Source organism: Centruroides vittatus, unplaced genomic scaffold (genome assembly GCF_030686945.1).
Source record: "Centruroides vittatus isolate TY-2023 unplaced genomic scaffold, ASM3068694v2 scaffold_2520, whole genome shotgun sequence".
Taxonomy (NCBI): domain Eukaryota; kingdom Metazoa; phylum Arthropoda; class Arachnida; order Scorpiones; family Buthidae; genus Centruroides; species Centruroides vittatus.
The window spans coordinates 301,855-319,021 of NW_027122689.1; the positions used below are offsets into that span (position 1 = coordinate 301,855).

General features: G+C 32.1%; 1 protein-coding gene across 2 annotated transcripts in view; it reads left to right on the forward strand.

The window, feature by feature from the left end:
• Positions 1–17,167, forward strand: part of Mppe (Metallophosphoesterase) — a 65,454-nt gene that overhangs the window by 3,344 nt on the left and 44,943 nt on the right. For both annotated transcript variants that reach the window (XM_067285361.1, XM_067285362.1), the window contains exons 2-3: positions 12,510–12,731; positions 14,620–14,782. In XM_067285361.1, the coding sequence (XP_067141462.1) occupies positions 12,510–12,731; positions 14,620–14,782 (385 nt within the window). The remainder of the gene's footprint in view (positions 1–12,509; positions 12,732–14,619; positions 14,783–17,167) is intronic.

The window sequence follows — 17,167 nt, forward strand, 5'->3', positions numbered from 1 at the left end:
CAGATAGTATGGTAAGGCACGCGATTTTATTATATAATATAATATTTAAAAAATATTGAATTTTTTTAATAAACATATTTTCACAAAATTATAAATATAAAATTTTAAAATTAATAATAAAAAAACAGAAAATAACACTTTCAGCAAGAGCTGCATGTAACAAAAAGAGCCGCATTTGCCCATGTCTGCCCTATATATACTAGCAGATAGGTCCAGCATTGAATGGGCAAAAAATAAAACAAACATTAAGATTATTAGATTCTTTCGTACTTCTAACCCTTCTATTATTTACATTATAGTATTTTATTTATATAATTACGAAGGTTATCTTACATAAGGGTTTAAAACACCAAGTGCCTAATGTCGTGAATTTTAAAAATTCTTTAAATTGTGTACAATAGAGGAATAAATAATTTTTAAAATGTATTAGATTGGATATTTGGTGTGATTCCTTACGTAAGATAACCTTTGTAGTTATATAAATCAAATACTATAATAATAAATATTAAAATGAAAACCACATAGAGTGATTTTTTAGCTTACCATTGTCACCTTTATCATGATACTCAGATGGTACGAAATAGCACAATTTCATTGGTCAAGTAGACAGCGATTGAAAATGTAGTATATTAAATTTTTTCAAATATAACATTTTCTCTACTTCTAAGAATGTCACTTCTAGGAAATTGATCCATTCACAGCTGAATATCAAATGGTTATCTGACAACAAATCAAATTCTGTGAAAAATGGACTAAATATTTAAACTCAGCACCCTCAAAAACCACTTAAATCATATTTTATGCAGACTGGTAACTTCGTATTTTGGATTTTCCAATTCCAATACCACCATACTGCTGGTCCGATAGAAAGGGACCATTGTGGAAGGGGACTGAAGTAACTCAAACAAAAGTAGTTGTTGACTTCCTCCCAGAAGAGAGGATGGTCAACCACTACTAATTAATACTGGTCTACTACTAATATCATATTTTAAAAGTGATCCGTGCTTAGGCAGGTTGTTATGGCTCCACGTGTGATCGAGTTGCTAACTTTAATGTCCGAAAGGCTTCGTATGATTTGTTTAAATAAAAAATCTAGTAAAACTGTGAGAATAATTGCTTTTATGTTATAGCTATGCAAAAACACTTTATCTCACTGACAAGTGAGAATTATTTATTAACCATAACAAACATTTTCAACCTTTAACCATTTTTTATTTATTTTATAATTTTGTTATTTTAAATTGTATATATACAGATACTCCTCACTTTACGACCTATCTGTTTAACGACCACTCGCACTTACGACCAATCGAGTTTCGACCTGCAATTTGGGGAATCTCCTTTCTCAGCTTGAGTGTCGGTCAGTGGCAAATGGTGACATGCACACTAAGCGTACTATAATAGGCTTGCACATACTATAATAGTCTTTTTATGAATAAATTTTAAGTTTGTTGCATAATTTGTATAATTTTATAACGATCCTATATTCCCGGTGCAAGCTCCTCGCTTATCGACCAATTCACTCAACGACGTAGTTGTCGGAACAGAACTCGGTCGTAAAGTGAGGAGTACCTGTATTACTGTAATTTATTCTTTGGATTCAAATAGCTCAATATTCCAAAGAATTTTGTATTTTAAATGTGTTCTTAACTGTTCTATACAAAAAAGAACAGTTATCAATATTCCATGATTTTTAAAAATCTGAAGATGGCCTGTAGAGCAGGTTGAAAACATTCGTTACGGTTAATAAATAATTCTCAGTGAGATAAGCTGTTTTTGCGTAGGTTAAGAGGCATCTAACTGGATATTAATTAAATATTTTATGTTATAATAAAGTGTTTATATTTTTACAACAGATTGTATAAACTATATGAGAAGTATGTTCTCATAAATATCTTGTTTATAGAAAAATTATTGGACTGCAATTTGAAAAACTTGTAGACCTATAAATTCTAACTGTCGTCCCGTCTGCCAGTCTGTCCTTCCTCAATCTTGAGATAGGAGTTAGTTACACGAGAGTCAAGACCAGATGTAGAAAGCTTAGGGGAAGGAGACTGAGATTAACTATATAGGAACTTCTGGTTTGGAATAGATGTCACATTACTTCAATTCAAAATTTTCCCCTGAATGAATTTGGATAGTTGACCTACACGACTCTATTGCTAACAGTAAAAATATGATGTATGGGGGCAAAACCACCACTAAAAAATTGAGAACATTGTGACAAAAAGTTTCAGCCCAACATTGTGACAATGTCACAATAAATAATCACTCATTATAATTAGTTCAGTTTATTTGGTTACTACAATGCGACATGTGAGTAATCTGCCGGGAATGCATCCCGGGAAAATTTTTATGGGAAGCTGGACCCTAGATGAAGAAAATCTGGAAAACTCTATGTGGCCAGCCCATTTGCAATGCCCAAACCCACTACTAATTAACTATCAGAGTTTGCACTCTGCTATTACAGGGCCCGTATTAGAATTAAGAAAGTACTGTTCAGAAATGAAAAAACCCAAGTCATTAGATGCGGAAAATTAAATAATTATTGATTTTTCACAGGTGACACATTCGATTGCACACAGGCAAGTGCTACCTATTGCAGTAATTATATAGTGAGTCTATTCTGCATTATATCATTGTCACAATAATTAAGTGAATATATATATATATATATATATATATATATATATATATTTTAAAATTATATCATTTTTTATAAAAATTATATTTAGTTTTATTATTTTGTTAAATTTTTTCCAATAGATGACACTACATGTAAATCAGTAAATCTAATGTAAATAGAAATTAATTGATTTACAGAAACCCAATAGATATTTTGAGGTCGGATGTACAACATTATCTAAGTTAGGGGTATATAAATGTAGCTGGTGAGTTTTGTAGCAAATTGGTTGAACAGCCTAGGATTGTATAGCAAACAAACAAATATTCTCATATATATAGATATATATAGATAGATAGATAGATAGATAGATAGATATAGATGTAGGGGTCACTCTGAAAAATCAATGCAGGTGCTGTAGCCTTATCGGTTTTAAATCTGGAAAGCAAACAATATTTTAAGCTGCCGTTAAAAACAGGAATTATTTTTGAATAATTTTTTAATGAATAATTCTGAACAACACATTTGATCACCATACTTAAACAGTATTTCATAGTTTCTGTCATGTCAAAATTTTTACACTTCAGTCTACTGAAAAAAGATCAAAGTGGAAAAAAGTCATTCCAAAAAATTCTCCAAATATTCTGTCAGTATAGTGTTGATAAAAATTCCCAATCTGAAAACTGGGTGGCATTGCAAGTAAACTATCTTGTGTTCTCAACATCACTTCCCACTTTCCTGTTTGAACTTGCTGTGTTGACATAGTTAGATTTGTGGTGGACGGGACTCCCATTGCTGCACAGGAACTTGACATTTGCTGTTTTTCCTGAAGTGTGCTTTGTGATTCACTTTCACACTGAATGTTGAAATAAGCAGACTAGTTGTTATTGTTAGTACTATATTTTTATTGCCACTTTAGTAAAAATATTACCAAGTGGCAATTTTGGCACTATGCAGCGCAATCCCTGCAAGAGCACCCAGAGGGGGACCAAGCAGCTCTGGCACCCCTAAAATAAAAGAAGGAAAAAAATATATAGGAAAAGATTTTTGGTAAATTTACTACTTGCAATTCGTTCTTTAATTTATATTGTGTTATGTTCTCAATTTCTATTTTACTTACAAATTAGCAGTCACATAAGTTGGAAATTTTATTGAATTTACATTAAAAAATTCTTTATCCATTCAACTTGGCTTCCCAAAATTAAATCTTGAGTGCATCACTGTTTATATATCTAGGATCTTTGGCTTTGGGTACAAAACTAGCTATTCACAAAGACAGACTATATGTACAGTACAGCTGGAATTATTATATTAATAATTAACAGTACTTTTCACATTTTTCCAGTAGTCACTCAATGTTGCAAAATGGAAAGTGTAAATGTTTTCAGCCCATTTGGTGGCCAGCTTTGGCCAAGTTTGACTGCCAATGTAAATCTTCAGTGAAAATTCCTGAAGCTGGCCACTGAACAAGGTCAAAAATATTTGCACTTTCAATTTTGCAGCATCAAGTGGCTGCTGGAAACATATGAAAGGTACAGTACAGTACTGTTTATTATTAATATTCACAAAGCAGAAGACAAGTCCAAAGCACATAAAGACATCTCACAAAAAACCTCTAGCTAATTGTTCTATAATTTGAAAAATTGTAGACTACAAATTCCCACTGTCATTCCTGCCTGTCTGCCTTTCCATAATCTCAAGAAGAGAGTTAGATAGATTGAAAGCTGAGGCCAGATATGGTGTGAGTTACGCAAATACTGAGTACAAAGAAACTGGGATTTTCAAAAAACAGAATCTTTAATTCGCGTGATATGATACAGGAACTTGTAGGATGCCAGCAATACAAAAAAAATATCTCTCCCCGACAAGTAAATATATATATATATATATATACTATAATATATATTATATTATACATATATATACATACACCTTATAACTAATTATAACTAAATTAAGATAATGGGAAAATGAGGACGAATAAAGTATAGTATAGAATGAAAGAGAAAGGGGTACCCAAATATTACGGCGTTATCACAATGCGTTATATACAATGGTTGGTGAATCTCCTCTTAATCACGAACGATGTAACTTCGTCACTAAAACAAAAATTCCTTGACGGACGGGGACAAAAATACTCTTGAACTTCTCTTCTTTCGATCCGAATTTTTCTACGTTCCCTTGTATTTCTTTGTCGTCTCCATGTGGTCTCAAAAACGTGGTGGAGAGCTACCTCTGGAGCGTCTTTTCTTCTCGAGTCTTCGTCAAAGAATTACCACATCGTCCCCGTTCTGCCCTGAGGGCCGCATACTGTCCCATTGTCCACAAGAGACCACCTGCTGTTGCGCCGTTAAGTACCGGTCGGGAGAAAATACCAGGAAGGGAAGATAATAGTACTAGGAAGAAGGAGGGAAAATATATATTCTAATATAATATAAAATATAACTATACAGTACAATAATGGCGTTTAGCCACAATGGAAAGATTAGGGGCAGGATGCCCTTATTAACTATATACAAATAAACATCAAACCAAACCCAATATCCTAAGCCAATACACTAACATCTGCCATAATATCTGCCATAAATAATCGGGCTAAATTTAGCCCGATTATTTATGGCAGATTTATGATGACTAAAATGAAGTTGAAAAAAACCACAAAACTACAATTAGGAAAATACAGTAGTGCTTTATACAGTCCATGCAATGTATTTTTGTGACTAGGGTTCATACAAAAACCAACTTTTTAAAAAACTAGTTTTCAAATCCCAATTTTTCTACTGGTTCGAAAATTGAGATTCGAACCAGTTAGAACCGGAACCGAAAATTTGGAAATCGGTTTTCAAATTTTTACTCAAAAAATAAGGGATAAGGGATATTTATTTTAAAACTTTTGAATTTACTTAATATTTACAACATTTCAAAAATATAACAAAGTACGTCTATAGATCTATTGCTCAACCATGTCCTTATTTTGCACATAAAATTGCCAGAAATAGAAAAAAAAACTCTCACTAATGAGCTGGGTTTAGTTGTCTGAAAAAGAATTAAATAATAAATCTAAAGTTTTTGTTCTTCTGTTTGTACCCTCTAATACTAAAAACTCTTTCTTTAGTGTCTTAGGGCTGGACAAAGGCACTTTTTCAAGTTCTTGAAGATATTTATGTATCAATTTTGCATGACCCAATTTTGGGGGGCTGTAACTCGCGAAGGGTGTCTTGTAGAGGTATTGTTCCTTTGACTTTTTTGCTCCTATGGATATGCTCTACAGCTGTGATAAGGTCCCAACTGTCTCATTCAGAGCTTGAATTGAGCCTAATTGGATGCTTTTTAGGCATAGAGGGATTTTTTTTTGTTTTGTAGTTAGTTTTATGAAACTTAGTATTTAACAATATTCTCATTTTATGCCAGAGATGATTTTGTGTCAAAATGTTGATGTTTTTAATCAAATAATTAATTAATTGTTATGTTTTAAGTGTAGGCTCAAAAACTAGTTTTTTTACTTAAAAAAACCTGGTTTTTAAATTACAAATTTTTTCAAAAAACCGGGTTTTAAAAACTGACAAACCCTATCTCTGACCATCCATCATTGGCACTAAAGTTGGTTTCTACTGCGAGTACCTAAACAATTTCCATTGCTCTTTGTTTCAGTATCAGCCCCGTAACAGGAAGATTTGATAAACAAATTTATATACTAAATTCATGTATATAAGTTTAATTTTTAACATCTAAGATATCATTTACTTTAGAATTTCTATTGTAAACAAAATTGCTCTAGCATCTCATTTGCCTGAGGCCAGTAGGGCCAATAGAAGTAATTCATCAAACTTTTTCGATACAATATTGGTTCTGTTATCGGAAGTTAGTTTTTCAGGATAACCAAATTTTCTGAAAACAGATTAAAGTCATTTAATTATATTGTTTGAATTTACTTTTCTTGTTATAATAGTTTTGAGTCATCTATTATAATAATCTACTAAAGCTATAACATATTCATCTGATGGGATTGGCCACGAATCAATGGCTAATTCTTGCCACAGAGAAGGTAACTTTGGGTGTGTTTACTTTTTACTAGCTTCCAAGCTCGCCGAGCTGACACCTAACACAGCCTGACATCATACTAGCATGCTTGTAAAAGTATACGCAGTAATGGCAGCTTCCAGATTAGTGTCAGCGGCTGTAGCGATAATTTCACAACTATAGTCTCTAGATTCAGAGTCTGAAGAAGATGATCTGTTGCTAGAATGTGCAATATCTGCAGTAGAAGCTGAGGCGAATTCATCCAGTGGTGAGAACAGCAAGTCAGTTGAGAAAGTACACTCAAACCTGTTTTTGTGCGGTCTTTTTTTGTGCAATTTTTTATACGTGCAATGTGTTTTGTGCAATTATTTTTGTGCAGTATACCAATTTGATTGAAATTCATATATCGCGCACAAAAAATCACACAAAACAAATCGCACAAAAATAGACCGCACAAAAACAGGTTTGAGTGTAAAAGGGTATGCTGAGTACACCGTGCCAAAATACCAATCGAAGGATTTTCAAGAACATTTTTGATTAAACAGAACAGCTGTGGACATTTCAATGTCAAAATTATCACCCTTACTTAATAACAAACCGAATTCAAGAGGACGATGTCCATTGGCGGTGGAGAAAAAAATATTGTGCAGTCTCTACTTGTTATCGAATCAAGCGCCGTTCAGGTAAAGTACAGATCTATATCGTTAATTGAGATTCATGTTAATAATATAAATTGTGGTTAAAATTAACAAAATGTATATATATTTTTGAATTAAAAGAAAACTATAAAGAATTTTTAAATGAAACTTTGGTACTTTGAAACTTTAAACATAACTTATTTATACTGTAAAACAGAATTTAACAACTTTTAACATCATCACAAATTTTGTAAATTCTTGATCTTTTTGTGTCAATTAAATATAACTACACCAAATTTTTATATTTTAAAGGTAATAGATACAGAAGCTAAAAATATTACAACTAACATTAAATACTCCTGTTTGCATAAAATTACAGTTTGTCCCTCTTAATTTCTTCTCCAATAGGTAATAAATGACTTTTTTAGGACTTCTTGATAATTTTTAGATGTTTGTCAGTTAAAATCCCTAAATTTGATAAACCATTAAATCCAAAGCAGCCCCACACCATAACAGAACCACCACCTTGTTGACTGTTGAAAAACTGCACTTGGCTTTTCTAATACCATGCCAGTAATTAGGCCATACAAATTAAATTTTTTTTCATTACTGTATAGGACAGAGCTATTGGCCATTCCACAGCATGTGACCTTTAGTCTACTGCATTCTTGCCAATTTTGTTACTGATGATTTTTTATCAAGGCATAAAATTTCACATGTGGAGCTGCTGAAATTCTTTGACGAACAGTGCTTTTTGATATTTTTAATCCACTTTCACACAAAATTTCACAAGCTAATTTATTCTGTTGTGATGCAAGATGCACAGTTCTATCACTACCACTTTGACATATGATTTTGGGCCTTCCTGATCAATGTTTAGAAGGTATTAGTGATGATTTTTCCAAAATTTTATAAATTTCAGGAGTAGATCTGTTCATTAAAACTGCAAGTTCTTTGACACTACAGCCTTCTGCTTTTAATTTCCATATTCATGTAATTTCTTCCATACTAAACTCTTTTCCATGTGGAATTTTGGAAACTTTTGATTCAGTATTTAAATTACTACTTGACAACAAAGTAAAAGTGTTATGTGATGTCATTTATTTTTATAATTATAAGTTCCTTATGCTTCAAATTTTGCAATTTTGTTTTATTATCTATACTTTTGGGAGCCAAAAAATATATATTTGTTGTTAAATTAATAATATAATGATTAATTTTGAATTTTCAAAAATCAGTGTAAAATAATTTGCATAGACAGATGAAATCATCTCTTAAATTCCTAACCTAACCTAAGTGTGGCTATAATTAATTAACAGACTGTATATACAATACTATGTAGCAACTTAACATGCATTTTCATTTTCAGGTTAGCTGCGGATCGTTTTAACATATGCAGACGAACAGCATGGAAAATACTGCATGACTTTTCTTCAGCACTTTTGGACTTGAATAAAAGAGAACGCATACTTTCTTGGCCAAACCAACAGGAAGCATTCAAAACAAGTGAATATTATACAAAAAAGTTTGGTTTTCCTGGAGTGATTGGAGTTGTAGATGGTAAACATATGGCTATTAAAGCCCCCAGGAATGACCATTCATCCTATTATAATAGGAAACAATTTTATTCGATTATTCTCCAGGCAACGAAAAGTTGCTATTCGCGGACTGTTATGTAGGAGAGGCGGGATCAGTTCACGATGCCTGTGTCTATCGCCAATCCACATTAGCTAAGTGAATTGATGAAGGTGTAGGATTTCCGGTAGACACTCACCTCCTCGGTGATGCAGCCTATCCTTTAAATAAATATTTATTAACACCATACAGAGACAATGGCCGTTTAACTGAAATTAAATCATATTTCAACACAAAGCTTTCGAAATGTAGAAGCTCAATTGAAAGAGCATTTGGGTTGTTTGTTGGTCGGTTTAGTCGCTTCAAACTTCTCGATATGCATCGATTGGGCTTAATGGTAATGTTAATTATGGCAGGATGCATTCTCCACAACTTTTCTATCTTACAAGGAGATGAAACCAGTATTGAAGAGGAAAGGCTAGTTGGAGTGCCAGAAGTACCAGTAATTGAAAACGTCCAAGCAAGAAGAGATGCACAAAATAAGCGTAATGATTTGGCAAACATTCTTTTTGCAAGGTGAATACAGCATTAATGACATACATTTTTAGCATTTTTTTTTTATATGTATTATATAACTTTCTGTAATGTAACATTTTGTCTGTATATATATATATCATATATTAAGTAATTAAGGTATAGTATATCCAAAAGTTTATGAAATAAAGATTATATCAAAAATATTAAAAACGAGTTTTTGTTTACTTTATATGAAATAAAAACTTTAAAAACTTTTTGTTTTCAATAAAAATGAACTTTATTTATAATTTTTCTAAAATTTTATCCAATAGTTTGTGGAGTTTTTCATGCTCTTTCTTTCTTTCCTCTCTCCTCTCCTGTATTTCTCTTCTTATGTCATTTAAGACTTTGAGCAACTCGCTGCTCTCTCTTTTTCTCTTACAAGAACTGTTATTAGATGCAGATGAAGAGGGCACAGGAGATTGGGTTGATGTGCACGCCACAGGAGACGGGGATGATGTGCACGCCACAGGACACTGGGATGACATGGGAGTGGAACTTGAGTGAGGATTCACTCTCACTCCATCTGTGTTGCTACAAGTAGCAACAAGGGATATTTCCGGCCGTTTCCCAATGACATCATCCATTAAAGAATAAAATTCCCAATGTTTCCGGTTGTTACTGGATTGGGAATTATGAAGTTTTATTTTTTTAAATGTTTTTTTCAGTCCTCACCATTTGGTGTCAACCTGGGCTGGAGTCACTGAAAACCCCTCTTCATTTAATTTATTTGAAATCATCCTCCATATCTATAATATTAAAGAAGGTTGTTAGAAATTATTTATGAAAGGTTCATAGGTACAATGTTAATTTGGCAAGCAGTACAACCTGAATATTAGTATACTGAGGTAATTCATATTTCTCCCTATGTTCATTGTACAATGATATCAATTCAATGGTCCTGGCTTTGGGCCACTGGAAGCCACAGGGTTCCTCTATAATAAAAGATAGAAAATATTTAGCATATGGAGCCCTTATTATAACAGATTAAAAACGCTAAATTTTTTTTTAACAATTGGCACTAATTACATTGTGATCTTACTTTATCGGTTCATACTTTCAACGATTTCATTCGAAATCAAAATTTGACTTACCAGTAGGGATACTCGGTCCAACTGAAGCAGTTGAACTAGAAGCCAAAGCCAATTCTCTGGCATAATTTACATCTGTAACAAAGTCCTCTGTTATCAAAATAGGATTTATGATATAAAATTATACACTTTTAGGAATTCCTTTTTACTTACCTTCCATCATCTGACGACAAACGTCTTCGTTAACCCATAATTTAACTTCTTTTCCATCAGGTAAAGTCACAGTAACATCGTACGTGGATGCCGCCATCTTAGAACAAACGCCAAGCTCGTTGTAAATTCTCCAAGCACACCAAGCACACTAGGAATGCTAGCAATGACGTCACGAGTGCGAAAAGTATACGCTGTGCTCATTGGTAGCTAACAAAAAGTATACAGGCTGAGCATGCTAGGGGCGAGATCAGAGCTAAAAGTAAACGCACCCTTTGTTGCAGTTATTATGAGTGATGAGCTGGTAGACTTGCTGTTTGACAGGATAAGCATTGTTTTATTTCCTCTCTTACTTTATCTATTCCAGGTCACTAGACTTTTGTTCTTACTCATTGTTTTCTTCTACCACACACTGATAACCATAATGTGCTATTGTAATGATGACCTTTTGAAGTTTTGAAAGGATCAGAATTATGCCACAAAGTATTATTTCTTTGAGTGGAAAGCTTGTCCTGAACATAAACACGTTTTAGATGAGCTTTCTACTCACATGTATTGCTGTCAAAAGTTGTAAAAACCCTTTTCTGTTCTATCTCCTGAGAGAGAGTCATTGAAGGTTTCAATAGTTTGTTATTGTCTTTTATTGTCTTGGTGATGTCATTCAAAGTCAGTGTGGGAACTGCAAGGTTACTTTAGCCAACATACCAGTGCCTCTTTGACATCTTTATATGACAACTTTCTCTGGTGTTTTTGAGACAGCTGCGATGAAGACCCTAGAAAAAGTTTCTTAATTAACTCGTTTTGCTTCAGAATTCCCACCAATGGTGTTCTTGGAAGGTTTTCTTGCTTTGCAAATTTGGCTTGCAAAGTTTTATTACATTTAATTTTAGATACAAGTTTGTATTTTTCCTTCAGCATAAGCATTGTTAGCTTTTGGATACTCATTTCTAACAGAAATATGAAACACTTGCTACAAATAATGCATGAATGAACGGTGAGAAAATGCAAAAATTGGATTCTGCTGTGACATTGATATAGATTGTATATTTTCTTTTTATTTATCTGTATATATTTTATATATAAAAATAAATAAAATGTTAAGGTATTTTTATTAATATGTATATATTAATAAATAAGTCGACTCCCCTCTTGAAAAAAATGCGTTCACACCGCACAGCTTACTGTGCAGTGTGAACGCATTTTTTTCGGGAAGGGAGTCAACTTATTAGATGTCTTAATGAGTATGGACAGAAAAAGTATGTTGATTTATCCAGGAGCGGTTTCGAGTAAACCAGAGTTTTTTAACATTAATGCTTATGTAAGTCAGTTGGAACCACAGAAAACTGACTGCTAGTTATACCTATGATGACTTATGCAGACTTGACTGTATATCAGAATTAATGCAGAAAAATTACAAGGAGTTAAAATGAGTTTCAGAAAGCATATTGCAAAATACATTGATGAAAACAGTATAATTTAACTGGAAAAGAGGTGTATATTGAAGGCATTTGTTTCATTATATGATGAAAGAAATACTTTCATTATTGGCCTACCAGTTAAAATAACTTTATAACTTTTGCCTAAAACGTTTTTGAAAATGTTCCCTTAGGCTTCAAAAAGGGGTTTCTAGGCCACCTTTTCATCTGAGGTAAAATATTTTCCCTCTGGCTAGAAACAAACGTCATGACTTCAAACATGTACTGATAATTATATCTCAATTTTTTTTCCAATCTTTTGTTTTACTTCTTTAATTCTAGATTCATTTTATTATTATAAAAATTATTAATATTTTTTACGTATTTAATATCTATTTCAATGTATTTTATTTTATTGCAGACACAGATTGAAATTTATAGTACTACTACTCAGTATTTGTCTCCTCTTCAATGAATGGATTATTTATCATATTTTACCATTAATAAAATGGCCTAAGTTGTCAAAATTACCCTTATCAGGTGATGAGTTAAAGATATTACTAATTGGTGATCCACAACTTCTTGGTGATTATTTTACTGGATCGTCTTTACTTGGTCATATATCTCAATGGGATTCTGACAGGTGTGAATAAAAAACTTTTAATTCGATACTTTTGCATTTTAAAAGTTATTAATAATTTTTTATAGAGAATATATTTTTCTCATTTCAGATCTAGTAGTTCCATCAAAAACACATTAATAAGAAGGAAATGAAATTTATTGTTTTATTTCAGACTTGTTATGACGATGAGTTTATAAGATTGCATTGTAAATAATCAAAAATTGAAGTAACAAAATAGAAAATTATATATCTTAAATATAAATAAAATACCAAAAAAAAACAATTAATTATGACACAGAAGAAACACTAAATTAAAAAATAAAAATCTTTATATTTCATTCTTCTTCATACTTTTGGATGTAACAATAGTGTGAAGGCTTTGGTGGAATTAACTTTTTCTTTCATACTCTTGATCAACTTGATATGCAAAAAAAAAATTATTAAAAATTTCAATAATGTCCTGGTTATGATCCTGGTATTTTATTGATATTTATGTTTTTAATTGTACCATTACTAGAGGAACTTCGTAATACTTTTTTGCATATTGAGGCAGGCAAGAGTCTCAAAGAAAAGGCTAAGCCCTTATGAGATTTATTTTTAATCCATGTTGCATGGGAACCCAGCAAGGTACATACAAACATAAAACAATAGTTATTTTTTGTGATTTCCGTTACAAATTGTATTAACTGCAACAAACAATGATGAAAACTTGCAATGCCTTAATACCTATCGTAAAGTTAAGAAGACATATATACGAGATAGCTAGAAGAATTGAAGGGGGTTAATGTGGTAGAAGTATCTGTAGTTCCAAAATAGAGGATCATGTTGATGTAGCATTCGATGGTATTGTAAAAACAAAAATACTGTATTTACTTGCATATAAGACAAGGTTTTTATTCATTTTTCACTGCTTCAAAAACCTAGGTCATCTTATACATGCAAGCAAAGGATTCTTTGCATTTTTGCAATAATTTTTGTGAACTGGGTATAGTTCACAGGCTGCTATCAAGATCAAGGGAAATGTCACTGTCAGCAAGATGGTCCAAAAATAGTTTTGAGTAAAGGAATGACTGACTGGTTACTATTTCTGACTCGTTAAATACCAGTCTACAGTCAATTTATGGTAAATTGGCACCTACTGTAAATAAACAAAGATACATCCCCCTTTGTTTATTGGGTTAAACCTACATTCATCAATTATAAACCGTGTTGCATCTTATTTATCTACAGAAAAAAGTTCTTTGTTATTTTTAAAATCATTAATGCGATACTGGTCAATTAGCAATGATTATAAATGTAGTTATTTTGTATTTGTTAAATTATGTTAAATAAAGGTTGTTGTGTATAATTGTTCTTTTTTGATCAACAACCCTTTGTTCGGTGACAGTGAGGGGAGGATATTGTTGTGCAAATCTATGGTGTAGTTGTTGTCTGTATGCTGTCGTGTTTGTTTCGAGTTTTGTGATGGTGTAGTAAGTACGGATGATAAACTTGTTCATTTCTATTGTCCATTTCATTCATTGGCATGGTTTTCCAGCCTTTGTGGTCTGTGGATGCATTGCCACAAAAACACCAAGGCTAGGTTGATTCCTCACATGTGTTGAGGGCATTGTAGTAGCCATGCTTGGGCCGGTGCCGCTTTTGCCACCGGTAACCAAGGGAGACTGTGGCCTATTTCTCGAACGTGAGCCTTTGCCTAACCCTTGTTAACTCGGGCGACGTCCGAGCCAGTATCATATATAGATCTGGTTACTACCATAATAAATATCTCCACAGAATGTGGGTGTGGTCACTCTTAGCTTTATTATCTTACATAATAATATCTTAGCAGAGTAATTAATTCAGATGCTATTTTTTAATATCAATGATATTTATGCTTGTAAATTAAGATTAATTGATTAAATTTCAGATTTGTTCAGAAGACTTTTAATTTAGCATTAAATCATATCCAACCAGATATAATTATTCTTTTGGGAGACAATTTGGATGAAGGTGAAATTGCATCAGATCAAAAATATAAAAAATATATCAATCGTTTTCTAAATATTTTTTCACAGCTGGATTTTAATAAGGTTTGTTGTTTTTGTTTTAATAATTTCATAATTATATATATTAAGTATTATAATTCATTGAGTGTATTTATGATTATATCAATTAAATATTATATAATATATAAAAATAAAATATCATAAAAGAATATTTGGCATAAAACATTGCAGTCTGACTGTTACTATAGATTAAATTAATAGCAAAACTGATTCAGTTTAAAAGTTAATTTAGTAACTAATGTGATAGAGATTTGTTTTCTGATATATATTTGAATAAATAATGAAAATATAAAAGGATGATTCCATACCAGCTGCCAAACGTGCATGCTTGACCCCCTTCCAATTTTGTTGAAACTGCATATTAAGATAGTTGGGGCTTTGAATTAAGATCTGCAAAATATTAGATCTGAATGTTTTGTGGTTCTTAAGATAGAAGTGTTAATTTGTTGGTCACTCCACTTTCCTCCACATGTATGATGCAGAAATGGTCAACTCTGTCCTATTATGTGTTATTGAAGTAAGCATGCATTTTTAAATTTGCTAACTTAAATTCATAGCAAAAAGTTATCCTAATTATGTTATTCACATTTTTCATCCTAAACTGGGGTATTCACATAAGTGATTTCATTGTGCCAAGCCAGAACATAATCGTGTGACTTCCATGCAAATCGCACTACTAAAACTACTATTTCAATTTTATGCTTTCTGGCAGAAAGAATTAGAATAAATCCAAGATGGATGATGACAACACAATCATCTTAGCAACATACAGGGGGGAAAAAACAAAAAAAATTACTCATTTTTTATCCGTATACCTTTCTACCAAAAATTTCTGGAAAATTGCAAACTTCTATTAATTTTGCAGTTGTTGCATTCATTTACCTAGCTGTGTTGTAGAAAATAATGTAAAACCATATGATGACATTTATTCTATGCTGATCGAATGCATCTGATTCTGATAATAATAAGAAAGTTTATCCAGCTTGAGCATCTAATTTATGCCTAAATGTACAATTTTGGCACTCATTTTTCTAATTTGCATATGCATAGTGTTGAAAGCATTCAAATTTAACACCAAAATCACTTGTGTACACAATTGATTTTTGTGTTAAACTTGTGTACACAATTGATTTTTACCTTCAATTTACAGAAAGTTATGTCAAGCTGGATATACTTGACATAACTTTCTGTAAATTGAAGGTATAAATCAATTGTGTACAACTACAATCATACTTTAATGACCTATAACTCCTAAAACAAACATGCCAATTCTCTGTTGGTATTTCTATTAATTATTCATGTGGTCATCTTCACTCACATAAACTAAGGAAGTCTTGATCTTTCCAACTTGCAGAAATATGTTTAATGTCCCACAGATAATTTGTATCAGTTTTGAAAGGCATACATCTCCAAATTGATTATCTCAGATTTATTTTCTTTTTGAAACCATTAGAATGAGCATTTTTTTCATTATCAGAAAATAGGTTTCCAATCTTTGTTCCAGGAGTGCCAGATTTATCTTTGAAGCTGTCTCAAGCAACTTAAATTTTTGGGGTTCCCTTGCAACTAAATTAAGGAAAGGCAGATATTGTAGGAAGAATTAAACTATGAAATAAACTGTATATTAATGATAAATGAGTTTATACTATATATTAAAACTTCCAACTCTTCTCAGCCACAAATTCTTCTCCTCAATAAAAATAAGGTTTAAATCTGAGTTTCTCTTACTTTAATGTTGTGAGCAAATAATTTTTTACAAACTTCATTGTGCTGAAGGACCAACTTTCTATAGTAAATACTGGTACATATAATTCTCATTCCTAAACCTGTAAGTTTCTGGTAAGATACGAATTCAACTAAATAAACGAATGTTTTCGATTTGATTCTCTACCGAGATCTGCTTCAGGTTCATAATTGTTCTAATTATGGAATGCCAAGAATTTGAATGTTTTTGAATACCTTTCACCTTTCACCCAAACAGTTTGTTATTAGTAACATTAAAAATAGTTGCACAGCTCTTTCCAACAAAAATTGGTCTACATTGTCTTCATAACTCAAGAAAATTTTAAAAATAAATAAATAAATAAAGAGGGGAGGATTTAAGGGCAATGACCACTCACAGCATGTCCCAAGCAGTTGTTTTACTTCCTGGTAAATCTGCCACTGGTTCCATCTTTCTGAAAGGGAGAAATGTGACTTCTAAAGAGTGACATTCCAGCAAATTATTACATTTTCCTGAAGGTTAGAAGCATGTTAGTATGGTTTATAATGTTTGTTCATTAAGATATTCCTTGCATTGGTTGATGATGGCTTTGCCACTACCAATTCAGTGAGTTAGCAAACGCATTACCAAGAGGCAATGCCTCCTAGACCCAATTGTTGATTTGTCTCAATAATTTAAGTGGTGCC